Raw genomic sequence first — 15333 nt, forward strand, 5'->3', positions numbered from 1 at the left:
ACTTTGTAACATATGTTTAGAAAAGTGCTCTATAAATAAACTTATTATTATAATTTATTAACTGTCCCCTGTGCTGTAGACAACAGTATCAACACAGAGCTACAGACAGACATACTGGTGGGAAGTCAGTGAGGTAGGTCATAGTCCAAGAAATCATGGGAGTGTGAATCTGAATCTGCATGTTGAGACTCCCAGACCACCATGAGAAATCATACAGAAGATTCCTGACTATGTCTATGCAAAGCCTTCACGCTATGTGAAGTCAGAGCAACCAATCTGTAGTCACTGACCACACTGCAGCATGTTAGTGTACAGAGAGAGCATGTGCACTGAAAATCACCTGAATAGAAAGAAGTTAATGCTGGTGAAACCACTTTGGTCTGAGACTTCTCAAACTCAAGTCACTAGTCAAACATAATGCTTAGTAAAATCTAAAATATCACAAAATAGAAATAAAATAAAAATATAAAAGTAAAGAAAAAGTCCCACAAAACTACTGCAGAATGTAGTTTCATATAGATGTAGCTATATGAACTTCATTTGAAATCACTTGGCTGAGAATCTTAAACTGTGTTCTATAAGATTATATATAGATAATGGATTTCCATTTTAAATGGCCAATTTTTTTTTATTTTTATCACAGTTAAAGAAATTAATTTTGGGTTTCTATATTTACCTAGGAGATGAGTAACTTTGGTGACTTTTCAAAGCAAACAGAGATAGGGATGAAGAGATTCTGCAGCTTAGGATTGTGGCTAGTTTCTTCACATATCGATCATATCACACATCATCATCATATCAACCTTTTAAAACTTAATTGTTTTCTGTATTAATTTGTCATAAAATGTAATCTGATCTTTATCTAAGTCAAGTGCATTAACAAATAGAATGTGCATAAATGAACAAAAATTTTTTTTTAACTTTTGTGTCTTTATTGAGAACAACCAACAATGACCTCAAAAAAGTTAAATAGAGTCAGATATTAGTGTAGCCCCTAGTAGGTTGTTAGTTCTAATTGTCTCATGTCTTTGTATGTGACCCTCCCTAACTTTTATCTCTCTCTTTCTCTCTGGAGTTTCCTACAAGTCTTCCAGAGCATCCAATAACTAACTGGAATATAAATTAACTTAAAGAAGTACGGTTATACTGAACTGCCTGCTGCCTAACACATAGTATGTAATCACCCATATGAGGAGGGGTTCCCTGTTTAGTTTGGTTCCGCTCAAGGTTTCTTTCTGTTACCTTCTCAGGGGGGTTTTCCTTGCCACCATCACCCTCGGCTTGCTCATCAGGGACAATTGATTGATTATTATGATTATTACACATTCACTGTTCATTCAAACTTCCATAGTTTCTTTGCTTGTGTAAAGCTGCTTTGCTACAATGGTAATTGTTAAAAGCGCTATACAAAAAAAAATTGAATTGAATCGAAAACATGATCCCAATGGTACAGTATGGTAGAGGAAACATCATGATTTGGGCCTGCTTTGATGCATTAGGGCCTGGCCAGCTGGCAGTGATTGAGAGGAAGATGAAATCCCAAGTGTATCAAAAAATGTCAGATGGCCAGACCTCAACCCAAAAAAGATGCTATAGAAAGACTTTAAGAGAGCCACACATGAGACGTCCAAGGAATATGACAAAGCCAAAGCAGTTCTCGTTCAGGAGGAGCCAATTACCACCATTAGTTACGATTAATGTGCAGGTACTATGAAGTATTACATCTTATTTTAATTTGTTCATATATTTTTGCCAAACCTGAACTTCATCTTCATAGGTCATCAAATGCTTAATTAAATAAAAAAAAATATGCAGTGTCACACATAAATCACAAAATTGCACAATATCTATAAGTACATGACATCAGACAAACACCTGTTTTGTCTTTGCAAATGCTTTATTGGCAGATTTGTAAATAACAAGAAACTAGCATAAATGTGCATTATCCAACATACATTTTGATTAAATGCTAGGAACATATGTAATGTTAAACAAAGAAAGATATGTAAGCGCAACAGTGTTATTGACTACAAGCAAGATATTGATAATAAAACAAAATACTTATTTTCATCATTCCCTCTCACATCAGCAGCTGACTTCAGTCTGACTGTATGACTGATTTAGCAACCTGCTTCCCTGTCTCTCCAAGCAGGACCCCATTTCTGGTGTAGAACACCTTGGCCAGAGAGGGACTCATGGGGGAGGGTGTGTACTCTTGACACTGGTCCCCACTAAGACTTGGCGCACACTCTACTATGTAGGAGAAGAACAAGGTGCCGTGATTTAACATGCAGCTGTCTGACACTTTACCTTCATGCAGTTCAATTGAACACTCACCAAGCAGATCACTGTTCCAGTAAGTATCCTCATCATAAACACTCAATTTAAGTCTGTCTTTCATGTTGATGCTGATTGGTCCAAATTCAAAGGTCTCTGGCCATTTAGGATTATCATTGTTAGCTATAATGATAGTACGCTTCTTCTGCTCACCATAACTAACCTCCACTGAACCATCTGTCTGTGTCACCACATCACCATACAGACCTTCCGCATAAAGGTTGTATACCTTTAATGTTGCAAGACCTTTCCCAGCAGGACAACAGTTTGACTTGATGTTCTGATTACTGTTGCAAACACAGTCACAAGGATCCCTTTTGCTGGATCTGTGCCCAATTTGACAAGATTCAGAACATTTCTTCAACACTGCATTTTTCTTGATGTACTTCTCCACCTCTTGCTTCAGTCCAGCACTGGCAGGATGACCTCTTGGCAGTATGGTGTGCAGGGGCTTTATGCTGTATTCGACCACATCAGGTGTGTCTTTTAGTGAGCTGAGCCAGCTGTCATACACAGACGGGTTTGATTGGCCTTGAAACAAGATATCAGAACCCTCAATGTGTCCACCAATTACCTCTGTGTTTCGCTCATTAAAAATGCTGCTGAAACTTTGGTCAGAGCCCAACTTCTTCTTTTTTTCCTGACAGTGTTTGTACGTGGCATTGATACTGGCAGTATTTAAAACGTTAACCGAGGCCTCAACTGACAAACAGTCATTGATCTCTGTTGCTGACAGTCCGTTCATCGTAGCCTCACAGGTCCTGACAGAAGTGATGGCTTTTATGTCCCCTCCAAGAGACACTTGTATGATGTAATGTGTACCATATGTGTCAATCAGATTACGATAGATTTCCTCAGTGTTACCTGAATAGGCAGGAAGGGAGTTGACGGCTGATTCAAATTCGTGACTCAGTGGAGGATTTGTTGCCAGTCTATAACTGTGAAGCAGAGAAAGTAAATACATATATTCAGAGTGTGTCAATGAACTATTTTCATTGACAAGTTAATTATTACAATCTTTCTGCCATTATTTACAGGACACACTACAGAAATATACTTTCTTATTAAAAGGCTTAGAACGCCACCTGTTCCCCATTAACTGTTCACAGTTAGGTGTTCAATGTTTTGACAAGTGTCACGTCAACAGGAAGATGTTTCTATGGTTTAGTGGGACCAAACTTTGCTTAGCTTAGCTTAGTGACCATCAGACTAGACACTATTTGATGGTATCAGCTGATGGTACTGGCTTGAAAGTAGAAAGTAAAATGAATGCAACCAAATCCTACAAATCCTTGATGCAATCTGCAACTGGGTCTTGGGAGTAGAGCTGTTTTCTAGTAAGACAATGTCAAACAAGCAAACAAAGCTAAAAGCAAAGCTTCCAAGCTTCATGCTTGTAAAAAATTAAAAGCTAAAACATTCCAAAGAGGCTCCATACATTTAACTGTATAATCCCTGTATCAGGTAACTGAAACTATTTGAAAAATTTTGAAAAGAGTTATTAAGAATACTAATATCTTTCCTTATACTCACCTGTACAACTTAGAGTGGATAGAATGATGAAAGAAGTTGTAGCGGTCCTTTTTTGACTTCTGAATGCCAAAGGTAGCATCTCTGGAGTGGGACCCTCCAAAACCAACCCCAACAGTGATGTTGGGAATTCCAGAAATATTAAGGCCGACTCTCCAATCATTTTTTACAGATGATGTGGAGTCATTGACAAGAGATTCAACAGAATCATAGGCTATACTGGAGAGCTTTAAACTGCACTTAGGGATGACTCTCCAGTCCACCACAGCAATGGGGACTTTCTGGTTTTCATTGTTCATGTAGCTGTTTCTGTACATTCTGCAAGTTCCATTGCCAAGATTCCATGTTTCAGTGTCGATTACATAGGCGCCTTTTCGCTCCATTGTGACGATGTTGAAGCCTTCTCCACCGAGATTGTAACCAGGGACAAAGTGAGCATCTTTACACTCCTCAGGTGTACCAGTTAAGCTTACCCTGGAGGACAGGCACAGAGGACTCCATGCCCACCACAGCAGCATCAGTTGCCACAGCTTAACCATCTGTACGAGAAAGTTCAACAGTGAGAAAACAAAGCAAATATTCAATGTTTAATTTCAATATCAAATTGATAATCTAAGAAAATGAGTAAGGATTATAAAGAAGTAGATATGAAAGATTATTAAGATCCGACTCAGCACCACAGCAGCATCAGTTGACAGCCTTGCCATCTGTATGAGGAGGTTAAACTGTGAAAAACATATAAAATGGCTTGGAAAAAATGTGTCAAAGAAAGAACACCTGTTTAATTTCAACACAACCTCTAATGAGTAAGGGTTAGAATTCAATAAACATGATAGATTACTCAAATCCTAATCAGAGCTCTTACCATACTGTGTCTGTTCACAGCCAGGTTTGTTGAGTGGTTACAATATGTGAGATATGTTATAGTCTTGATTTTGGGGTGGAGTCTTAATTATGTTTTTAAGCAACCATCTGCATTTAACAGATTTTGGTTTCTTAGCCCTGCAATAAAAATGTGTGATATTTGTACTTCCTTCACACCCTGTTTAAATGTGAGATATGATGAAACTTAAATGGTCACTTTTGCAAACTGGAGGTTTGTGGTAATATCTTAACATGAAACTTCTCGGACTGTGTGTTCCATGTATCACCAGAACATAAAAGACCATGGGCCCACAAATTCTGAACTGTGAAAAAACTGTGTTGATTGTAATGAGATGACTAGCACAAAATTTGAAAGCTCAAGTAACATTCTGCTTCAGTCAGGTTTAATAATGCCTGTGATGGGCTGTGGTCAGCAAATAAACAATCAACAAATCCATTCACATCTTTGTTTCACATAACAATTCATGTAAGTGAATAACCAGTCAGCAACCAGTATAGTTAACCTTCTGCTTGTCTTCCCAACGGTATATCTAGACTTCTGCTGTCAAGAGAACTGAATCATAAAATGTCTCCTACGAATTCAAAATGCACAGAGAATGCAAATAATGTGCTTATATGTATGTACACTGATCAGGCATAACATTATGACCCCCTGTCTAATATTGTCTTAGTCTCCCTTTGCTGACCCTGCCACCTTTAGAATCCTCTTCTTGAGTAGACCATTCAGAACTCTTCACCTTGTATCTGTATACTAGGGTTGATGTCACACACAGTCAAGCCTGAGGCTCGGTCCAAACACTGCCCACAACAGCTTCAGCCAAACACTCAACAGTTTTGAGTTTTGCTACAATAGACTCACTCTGCAAACTGCACAATGGCAGCAGCACAGTGGTTCACACGGACACAGCTAACCTTTTGAATATATAAACAAACACAGAAGTCTTCTCTTCTTCCTACCAATCTCTCAAGATTTGAACAAACTTTGGATTTATTTGATTTTCACAGAGAGGTCCAGTACATGCACATGTATGTAAAGTTCTGACTGGTTCAAAGCTGCTGGATTCACTCAAAGATGGACTCATTCTGACTGTCTGTTAACTAAATCAGAATTTCACTCATATGAAACCGTAAGAGTTACACTATTTAAAACAGTTTTGTCTTGTTGACTTGGTTTGCTTGTCGACTGTAGCCAGACAAATAGATTGAGATGTCAGTGGTACATATTGACCACAAAACATATCAGGCAGACGTTTGCACAGTGAAACTACACAGTTACTTTGACAAATTTTTCTTCTCTTATACTCTGCAGGAAGAGAAAAACAGTCAGGATGTCCTAAAGAAATCATTTAAAATACTACATTTATGGGATTTTAAAGTCCCAAAGTGATGCTAAAAAACTAGTCAATGCATTTGTTACTTCCAGACTGGACTATTGTAATTCATCATTAATAGGATGTCTCAATAACTCCTTAAAAATGCTGCAGCCAGAGTTCTGACTGGAATTAGCAAGAGAGATCATATTTCTACTACGTTAGTTTCTCTCCACTGGCTCCCTGTTAAATCCAGAATTTAATTTAAAATTCTTCTCCTCACTTAAAATCACGTAATAATCAGGCTCCATCTTATCTTAAGGACCTCATAGTTCCATATTTTCCAAGCAGAACTCTCTATTCTCAGGCTGCAGGTTTACTTGTGGTTCCTAGAGTTGCCAAATGTAGAATGGGAGGCAGAGCCTTTAGCTACCAAGCCCCTTTCCTGTGAAGCCAGCTCCCAGTTCAGGTTCTGGATGCAGACATCCTCTCCACATTCAAGACTAGACTTAAAACTTTCCTTTTTTATAAAGCTTATAGTTAGAGATGCATCAGGTGACTCTGAACCATCTCTTAGTTATGCTGCTATAGGTCAGTCTGCTGGGGGACCTCTACTGATACACTGAGCTACTCTCATCTCTCCTTTCTCCTCTATCAATTCAAATGCCAACATTGCATGTCATTAACTTTGTGTCTTATCTCTCCTGTAGTTGTGTTTCCTCCTCTCTCTCTCCCTCTCTCTGTACTTTTCTGCAGGTATCCTTGGCCTGGAGCTATTATCTCCAGAAACCAATTGACCTGCACAATGTTCTTGCTGCTTATTGTTGTTGCCTGCTGTTCTTTTCTCTCTCCCCTCTTTCCACTCAAGGCAGATGGCCACCAACTATGAGCCTGGTTCTGCTGGAGGTTTCTTCCTCTAAAGGGAGTTTTTCCTCTCCACTGTTGCCTAAAGTTTGCTCAAATGGGATTGTTGGGCTTTCCATATAATTTTTTGTATAATTATACTCTGTAAGGTCTTAAACCTTAAACACTGGAAAAATGCCTTGAGATGACTTCTGTTGTGAATTGGTGCTATACAAATAAAACTGAATTTAATTGAATTAAATCAATTCTCAGGGAAGCTGAAAAGAATCACCTTTTCAAATGATCGAGTTCAGCAGCACTACAGCAGTGTAAGTATGACCATCTGTGCGTCTGTGGATGATGAGCACAAGGTCATCACCACCCTAGCTTCCTGGTCCAGTGGGATGATTTAGCTTGCTGTGAATCCACAAACCACACCTCCAACATCCAGGGAGGCGCCAGCAGCACAGAACTTAACCTAAGCTACCTAGGAAATCCAGGAAACCTGAGAAACCTTTATTCTATGCTTTATTTGAAATTTAGAGTTTAGTTTCACCAACTCTTTTAGTCTCAAGCTCTTTACTATTATGGTTTCAGTGAATCCTTGAGTTATCAGTACTATATTTTTTCTAGCAGTTAGTAATTTATGCACGGACTTTGTATAAAGGTTTCAACAAGGTCCACGTCAGGTGTTGGGGAATCAGGGCAACCTGACAAGAAGTGGGCTGCTGGAACAGGGATAAGACTTTCATGGACAAGAGATCCTCCCCACAATCAGAGATTGGGTTCCAGTAACAGAGCTTAATGCAAGAGCAGCTGACCTAAGATTGAAGATCATGGCTAAGATGGACACCTGGAACCCCCGAGTCCGGTTACCAAGAATTAGTGAAGTAGCTAGAAGATGTGAATGCAGTACTACAGACAATACCAACTCTGACCATCACTGAGACCAATCAGCTGATCTACAGCGCATCAAACGTGATCCTTGAGGTACTTGGCTGTAAGATCAATGCAAGCCATAAGGTGCAGTATCCTCCATGGAGATGACCATACCTCAGGCCTTGGAGACTGCCAAGCAAAGGCTCACAGCCCTGGCTTCCGAGCTGAAGAGATACACCAGAGAGGTTGAGACCAGGAGAATTTACAGGATGTTCTCCACTGAGCCATCCAAGGTGTACTCACAGTGGCAGGGTAATAACATGAGAGCAGACCCACCAAGGCTGGAGACTGAACAATACTGGAAAGCATATGGGAGAAGGAGGTATCACATAAAAGCAATGCCCAGTGGCTGGTGGACTTGAGAGCAGACCACAGCAACCTCCCTGACCAAGATCCAGTAACCATCACAATGGCAGACATACAAGAGAGGGTCTCGGGTATGAAGAACTGGACAGCACCAGGTCCTGACATGATCCATGCCTACTAGCTTAAGAAGCTAACCTTGCTCCATGAGCGCCTGGCGGCACAAATGAACAACCTACTAGCAGATGGAACCCACCCTGAATGGCTAATGGAAGGCCGGACAGTCCTGATCCTGAAGGACCCCCAGAAGGGAGCAGTCCCATCCAACTACCACCCAATAACCTGCCTCTGCACAACATGGAAGCTCCTGTCAGCGTCATAGCAGCCAAGATGAGCAGGCACATGGATTAATACATGAGCAGTACCCAGAAAGGAATTGGTAGTGACACCAGGGGAGCAAAGCACCAGCTACTGGTAGACAAAGCAGTCACCCGAGACTGTAAGACCAGACATAACAACCTGTGCACTGCCTGGATTGACTACAAGAAAGTGTCACAGTTAAGGAGGGGGATGAGGCAGGAATGAAATGAAAACAGGATTTATTGGGTAAAACTACAAAACAGGGAACTAAGGGGGGTGTCCACTGACACTATAAAAACTGGCAGGGAAACACGAATACAAAGTGACAACAGAAAACTACCAACATGGGGTGGAACAAAGTAACAAAACAAGAAACCAAAGTACCAAAGAAAACCGCTACTCAATAGCAGGAAAACACTCACAGCAGAAAACAGGTAACAATGTCCAAAAGTTCAGAGGGGGAAACCAAGTCCAGGGAATCCAGGGGGGAAGCAGACAGGACCGAGGAGGACGAGCAGGAGCACGCAGGGTTGAGCAACAGGCATGGAACACGGGTTGGGAACGGACAACAAACTGACAGAGGGAAAAGGGCTGAGGAGAGTTTTGTAGGGAAAAGGGGCACAGGTGAGTTCAATGTTCAGCTGATTGCTGTGAGCAGAGGGAGAGAAGGGGCTGGTGGGCGGAGTCCAGAGAGAGAGTGAGGTGTAAAAGTGAGGGAATTCTCAGCTTGGCCTGATGCCAGGCCGAAACGGTGACAGAAAGCCTATGACTCAATGCCTCACACATGGATCATGGAATGCTTGGAACTACACAAGATCAACAGGACTCTAAGAGCCTTCATCCAGAACTCAACGGGAAAGTGGAAAACAACTCTAGAGGCCAACTTCAAGCCGATTGCCTAAGTCAACCTGAACCCCCTCAGCCAGATCATCACCAAGACTGTCTACGGATACCGACTACGAAATGCCACAACGATCAGCCACCTCCTCTACATGGATGACATCAAGCTGTATGCCAAGAGCGAATGAGAACATGAGAACCATCATGGAAGGACAAGCCCCTGCACGGTATGTACCAACGGCAGATAGAAGAAGTGGCTGATGTCGACAAATCCTACCAGTGGCTGGACAAAGCTGGACTGAAAGACAGCACGGAAGCACTAATCCTAGCAGCACAGGAGCAGGCTCTGAGTACAAGATCGATAGAGGCTGGGATCTACCATACCAGGGAGGACCCCAGGTGCAGGCTGTGCAAAGATGCCCCTGAAACAATCCAGCACATAACAGCGGGATGCAAGATGCTAGCAGGCAGGGCATACATGGAACGCCATAACCAAGTGGCCAGCATTGTGTACAGGAACATCTGTGCTGAGTACAGGCTGGAAGTCCCAAAGTCAAAAATGGGACACACCTCCAAAGGTGGTTGAGAATGACGAAGCTAAGATCCTGTGGGACTTCCAGATACAGACTGACAAACTGGTAATGGCCAACCAACCTGACATAATAGTGGTGGACAAAAAGGAGAACAAGGCTGTAGTGATAGATGGAGCAATCCCAAGTGATAGCAACATCAGGAAGAAGGAGCACGAGAAGATCGAGAAGTACCAAGGGCTGAAAGAAGAGACAGAAAAGATGTGGAAGGTAAAGGCCCAAGTGGTACTGGTGGTGATAGGAACACTGGGGGCTGTAACTCCCAAACTGGGAGAGTGGATCCAGCAGATCCCAGGAACAACATCTGAGATCTCTGTCCAGAAGAGTGCAGTCCTAGGAACAGAAAAGATACTGCGCAGGACCCTCAAACTCCCTCCCAAGCTTGAAGGAATAAGACTGCTCCAAGGAAGGAGCGAAAGGGGAATTTTTATATATATATATATATATGTACAGTATGCATTTTATATATAAAATTATATATATGAATTTTAGACTTACACATTAGTAATAATGTACTACTGATAAATCGTATATCAGAAACCCATTTGAACTTTCATGTATTTCTGTAGATTTCACCAGTTCCACAGTTTAAAGGTAAACTGATAGCAAGGCCCAGGTGCGCTTTTTAAGATACTGCACTTCACCTTTAATAATTAGAAACAATAAGTAAAAAGTAATTAGGAATAGCGATTTCAATGAAACACATTAACCTTTTTTTTATTATTAAGAAGTATCAGGCAGACATGTTTATTCTTAAGTGATGCTTTATTGGCAGATTTTGTAACAAGAAAAAAGCATAAAGACGGAGAATATATGTAATAGTTCAGCACTAAAGAAAAGCAACAAATGTAACAGTATTATTAACTACTGACAAGACACTGGTTATAAACCAAATGCTTATTCTCTCATCAACATCTTCTCAGCAGCTGACTTCAGTCTGACTGTATGACTGATTTAGCAAACTGCTCCTCTGACTCTCCAAGCAGGACCCCATTTCTGGTGTAGAACACCTTGGCCAGAGAGGGACTCATCGGGGAGGGTGTGTACTCTTGACACTGGTCCCCACTAAGACTTGGCGCACACTTTACTATGTAGGAGAAGAACAAGGTGCCATGATTTAACATGCAGCTGTCTGACACTTTACCTTCATGCAGTTCAATTGAACACTCACCAAGCAGATCACTGTTCCAGTAAGTATCCTCATCATAAACACTCAATTTAAGTCTGTCTTTCATGTTGATGCTGATTGGTCCAAATTCAAAGGTCTCTGGCCATTTAGGATCATCATTGTTACTTATAATGATAGTACGCTTATTCTGCTCACCATAACTAACCTCCACTGAACCGTCTGTCTCTGACCCCACATCACCATACAGACGCTTTGCATAAAGCTTGAATACCTTTAATGTTGCAAGACCTTTCCCAGCAGGACAGCAGTTTGACTTGATGTTCTGATTACTGTTGCAAACACAGTCACAAGGATCCCTTTTGCTGGATCTGTGCCCAATTTGACAAGATTCAGAACATTTCTTCAACACTGCATTTTTCTTGATGTACTTTTCCACCTCTTGCTTCAGTCCAGCACTGGCAGGATGACCTCTTGGCAGTATGGTGTGCAGGGGCTTTATGCTGTATTGGACCACATCAGGTGTGTGTTTCAGTGAGCTGAGCCAGCTGCCATACACAGACGGGTCTGATTGGCCTTGAAACAAGATATCAGAACCCTCAATGTGTCCACCAATTACCTCTGTGTTTCGCTCATTAAATGTGCTGCTGAAACTTTGGTGAGAGTCCAACTTCTTCTTTTTTGCCTGACAGTTTTTGTACATGGCGTTAATACTGGCAGTATTTAAAACGTTAACCGAGGCCTCGACTGACAAACAGTCACTGATCGCTGTTGCTGACAGTCCGTTCATCGTAGCCTCACAGGTCCTGACAGAAGTGATGGCTTTTATTTCCCCTCCAAGAGACACTTGTATGATGTAATGTGTACCATATGTGTCGATCAGATTACGATAGATTTCCTCAGTGTTACCTGAATAGGCAGGAAGGGAGTTGATGGCTGATTGAAATTCTTGACTCAGTGGAGGATTTGTTGCCAGTCTATAACTGTGAAGCAGAGAAAGTAAATACATATATTCAGAGTAGGTCAATGAACCATTTTCATTCACAAGTTATTATTCACAAACTCTCTGCTATTATTTACAGGACAGTATACTTCCTATCAAAATTATTCATCCTCTTAGAAGTTTCCACCTTTTTTTTTCCCCCCAAGATTGAATTAGTATTGAATCAGCAGTGTTCACACAATTGTCATGAGTAAGGAGGGGGACGAGGCAGAAAATGAACTGAAACAGGACTTTACGGAGAAGATTACGGAGAAGTACAAAAACAAGGGAAACTAAGGGGGGGTGTCAACAGACACTACAAAAAACAGGCCAAAACACAAGGACAAAGTAACAACGTAAAACTACCCAAAATGGCAGAGAACAAAGTAACAAATCAGGAATCAAAGTACAAAACAAAAACTACTGCACGATGGCAGGAAAACACTCACAGGGGAAACAGGTAACAAAGTCCAAAAGTTCAGAGGGGGGAGAATGAAATCCAGAGTGCAGGGGGGGAAGCAGACAGGGCTGAGGAGGACGAGCAGGAGCAGGCAAGGGTTGAGCAGGCATGGGAAACAAACAGGCTGGACACAGGTGGGGGAACGACAGCTAGGAACAGGTTGAGACATGAAGACGATCTGACAGGGAAAAAAAGGACTGAGGAGAGGTTTTGTAGCCAGAGGGGAACACAGGTGAGTCCAATGTTCAGCTGATTGCTGTGAGCAGAGGGACAGAAGGGGCTGGTGGGCGGAGTCCAAAGGGAGAGTGAGGGAGGAAAACCAAGGCCGGCCGGGGCCAGGCCGAAACCATGACAACAATAGCAAAATCTGTTAAATAGATTTCTCTGTGAAGGGAGTGTTTTCAAGTAATGCTTGGTGTTATAGGCACACCTGTGTCTGGAAGGTCTACACACTGGTAAATCCTGTCTGAGAACTACACCATGAAGACAAAATAACATGCCATGCAATCAGTGAAAAGGTTGTTGAAAAGCACAAGTCACGGGATAGATTCAAGTAAACTTCTAAGTCATCTAATACCCTTGAGTACAGTTAAGTCCATTGATTAAAAAAGAAAGAAATATGGCACATACAGTACATTCAATGTGCCTAGAGCAGGTCAGCCTCAAAACTAAGATACAATTTAGGAAGAGGATTAATGAAGTAGATCTCCAAGATACCTTTGTTCATCACCAGTAAAAACTTTACAAAGAGGGAGAAATAATCTGATGTCAACTGGAATAAGTTTCCATGGTTTGGTGAGACCAAAATGTAGCTTCCATCAGGCAAAAGTTGGAAATAGTACATAGTCACTTGTAGGTTTTTAAGTATCATGTCTAACACCTAATGGTGGAAAAAAAGGTAAAACATTCCAAAGGGACTCAATACATTTAACTGTATAATCACTGTATCAGGTAATTGAACAAATATGAAAAGGTCAGAGTTATTGAGCCTCTAAATATTAGTATCTTTCCTTATACTCACCTGTACAATTTAGAGTGGACAGAATGACGAAAGAAGTTGTAGCGGTCCTTTTTTGACTTTTGCATGCCAAAGGTAGCATCTCTGGAGTGGGACCCTCCAAAACCAACCCCAACAGTAACACTGGGATCTACAGGAACTTTAAGGCCAACTTTCCAGTCATTCGACACAGATGATGTGGAGTCATTGACAAGAGATTCAACAGAATCATAGGCTATACTGGAGAGCGTTAAACTGCACTTAGGGATGACTCTCCAGTCCACCACAGCAACTGGGACTTTCTGGTTTTCATTGTTCATGTAGCTGTTTCTGTACATTCTGCAAGTTCCATTGCCAAGATTCCATGTTTCAGTATCGATTACATAGGCGCCTTTTCGTTCCATTGTGACGATGTTGAAGCCTTCTCCACCGAGATTGTAACCAGGGACAAACTGAGCATCTTTACACTCCTCAGGTGTACCAGTTAAGCTTACCCTGGAGGACAGGCACAGAGGACTCCATGCCCACCACAGCAGCATCAGTTGCCACAGCTTAACCATCTGTACAAGAAAGTTCAACAGTGAAAAACATATAAAATGGCACCTGTTTAAATATCAACACAACCTCTAATGAGTAAGGGTTAGAATTCAATACATGTGATAGATTACTCAAATCCAAATCAGAGCTCTTACCATACTGTGTCTGTTCACAGCCAGGTTTGTTGAGTGGTTACAATATGTGAGATATGTTATAGTCTTGATTTTGGGGTGGAGTCTTAATTATGTTTTTTAAGCAACCATCTGCATTTAACAGATTTTGGTTTCTTAGCCCTGCAATATAAATGTGTGATATTTGTACTTCCTTCACACCCTGTTTAAATGTGAGATATGATGAAACTTAAATGGTCACTTTTGCAAACTGGAGGTTTGTGGTAATATCTTAACATGAAACTTCTCGGACTGTGTGTTCCATGTATCACCAGAACATGGAACATGGGCCCACAAATTCTGAACTGTGAAAAAACTGTGTTGATTGTAATGAGATGACTAGCACAAAATTGGAAATGCTTGGGACAGGCTTGGGCTTCTTCTGATTTCCCAAAATTGTGCCATTGTGAATGTATTTATATATTTTTTCTGATCTAAGTGATCCAGAAATGTGTGAAATCAAAACTTTACAACTAATGCAAAATCTTAACTTAGGTGTTATGACCCCGGCTCAAGGTAGGCAACAGAGATAACTTAAATAAACCTTAGCTTACACGACTGAATTTGGTACAGTAACAAGAAAACAAATAAAACAAGGTAGCTGGTAACGTGGCTGCTGTGTGTGTGTGTGTTTTTTTTTTTTTTTTGTTCTTTTCCTAAAGCATGTCTTTCACAATTCCCATGTGTGAGAAAAGCAATCTGTTCTCAAATTCATATTGCTTTGTTTGACTCACAAAACCTCATGAGTTCAGATGTTTATTTGTGCAAATGTCAGTGTTATCTTGCAGATTTGACCACTCTTTCACAAACTGATGTTTTTTCTTTTTTTTCTCGTGGCCAGGAAATAAACAATCCACAAATGTACAGTTGCAAGAAAAATTATGTAAACCTTTTGGGATTATGTGGAGTTTTGCATGAATTGGCCATAAAATGTACTCTGAGCTTCATCCAAGTCACAACAATAGAAAAACACAGTCTGCTTAAAATAATAGTCCACAAACATTTATATGTTTTCATGTTTTATTGAACATAACATGTAAACATTCACAGGGCAGGGTGGCAATTAGCTCAAAGAGCTAATTGGAGCCAGGAGTGAGCCAACCTTGAGTCCAATTAGTGTGATG

General features: G+C 41.0%; 2 protein-coding genes across 2 annotated transcripts; both read right to left on the reverse strand.

Annotated features, from left to right (window-relative positions):
* Positions 1–1978: 1978 nt before the first annotated feature.
* On the reverse strand, positions 1979–4409 carry LOC113161234 (perforin-1-like). Its single transcript, XM_026358706.1, has 2 exons — positions 3871–4409; positions 1979–3275 (listed from the first exon to the last, which is right to left on the reverse strand). The coding sequence occupies exons 1-2, from the start codon at positions 4404–4406 to the stop codon at positions 2099–2101; spliced, it is 1713 nt and encodes a 570-aa protein (XP_026214491.1). The 5' UTR covers positions 4407–4409; the 3' UTR covers positions 1979–2098.
* A 6460-nt stretch (positions 4410–10869) lies between these two features.
* LOC113161893 (perforin-1-like) lies at positions 10870–14062 on the reverse strand. The gene is made up of 3 exons (XM_026359708.1): positions 13527–14062; positions 11109–12046; positions 10870–11024 (listed from the first exon to the last, which is right to left on the reverse strand). Exons 1-3 carry the CDS (start codon positions 14060–14062, stop codon positions 10870–10872), a joined length of 1629 nt encoding a protein of 542 aa, XP_026215493.1.
* Between the last annotated feature and the right edge of the window lie 1271 nt (positions 14063–15333).

Source organism: Anabas testudineus, chromosome 1 (assembly GCF_900324465.2).
Source record: "Anabas testudineus chromosome 1, fAnaTes1.2, whole genome shotgun sequence".
In the NCBI taxonomy this organism is placed as follows: Eukaryota; Metazoa; Chordata; class Actinopteri; order Anabantiformes; family Anabantidae; genus Anabas; species Anabas testudineus.

What these genes read in the sequence shown, in the direction of transcription:
- LOC113161893 (XM_026359708.1), bottom strand. Translation starts at nt 14,062, where the DNA reads ATGGTTAAGCTGTGGCAACTGATGCTGCTGTGGTGGGCATGGAGTCCT. An exon ending in GTCCACTCTAAATTGTACAG is followed by an intron (nt 12,047 to 13,526) that starts GTGAGTATAAGG and finishes TCTGCTTCACAG; the next exon opens with TTATAGACTGGCAACAAATC. An exon ending in CTGGAACAGTGATCTGCTTG is followed by an intron (nt 11,025 to 11,108) that starts GTGAGTGTTCAA and finishes TCTCCTACATAG; the next exon opens with TAAAGTGTGCGCCAAGTCTT.
- LOC113161234 (XM_026358706.1), bottom strand. Translation starts at nt 4,406, where the DNA reads ATGGTTAAGCTGTGGCAACTGATGCTGCTGTGGTGGGCATGGAGTCCT. An exon ending in ATCCACTCTAAGTTGTACAG is followed by an intron (nt 3,276 to 3,870) that starts GTGAGTATAAGG and finishes TCTGCTTCACAG; the next exon opens with TTATAGACTGGCAACAAATC.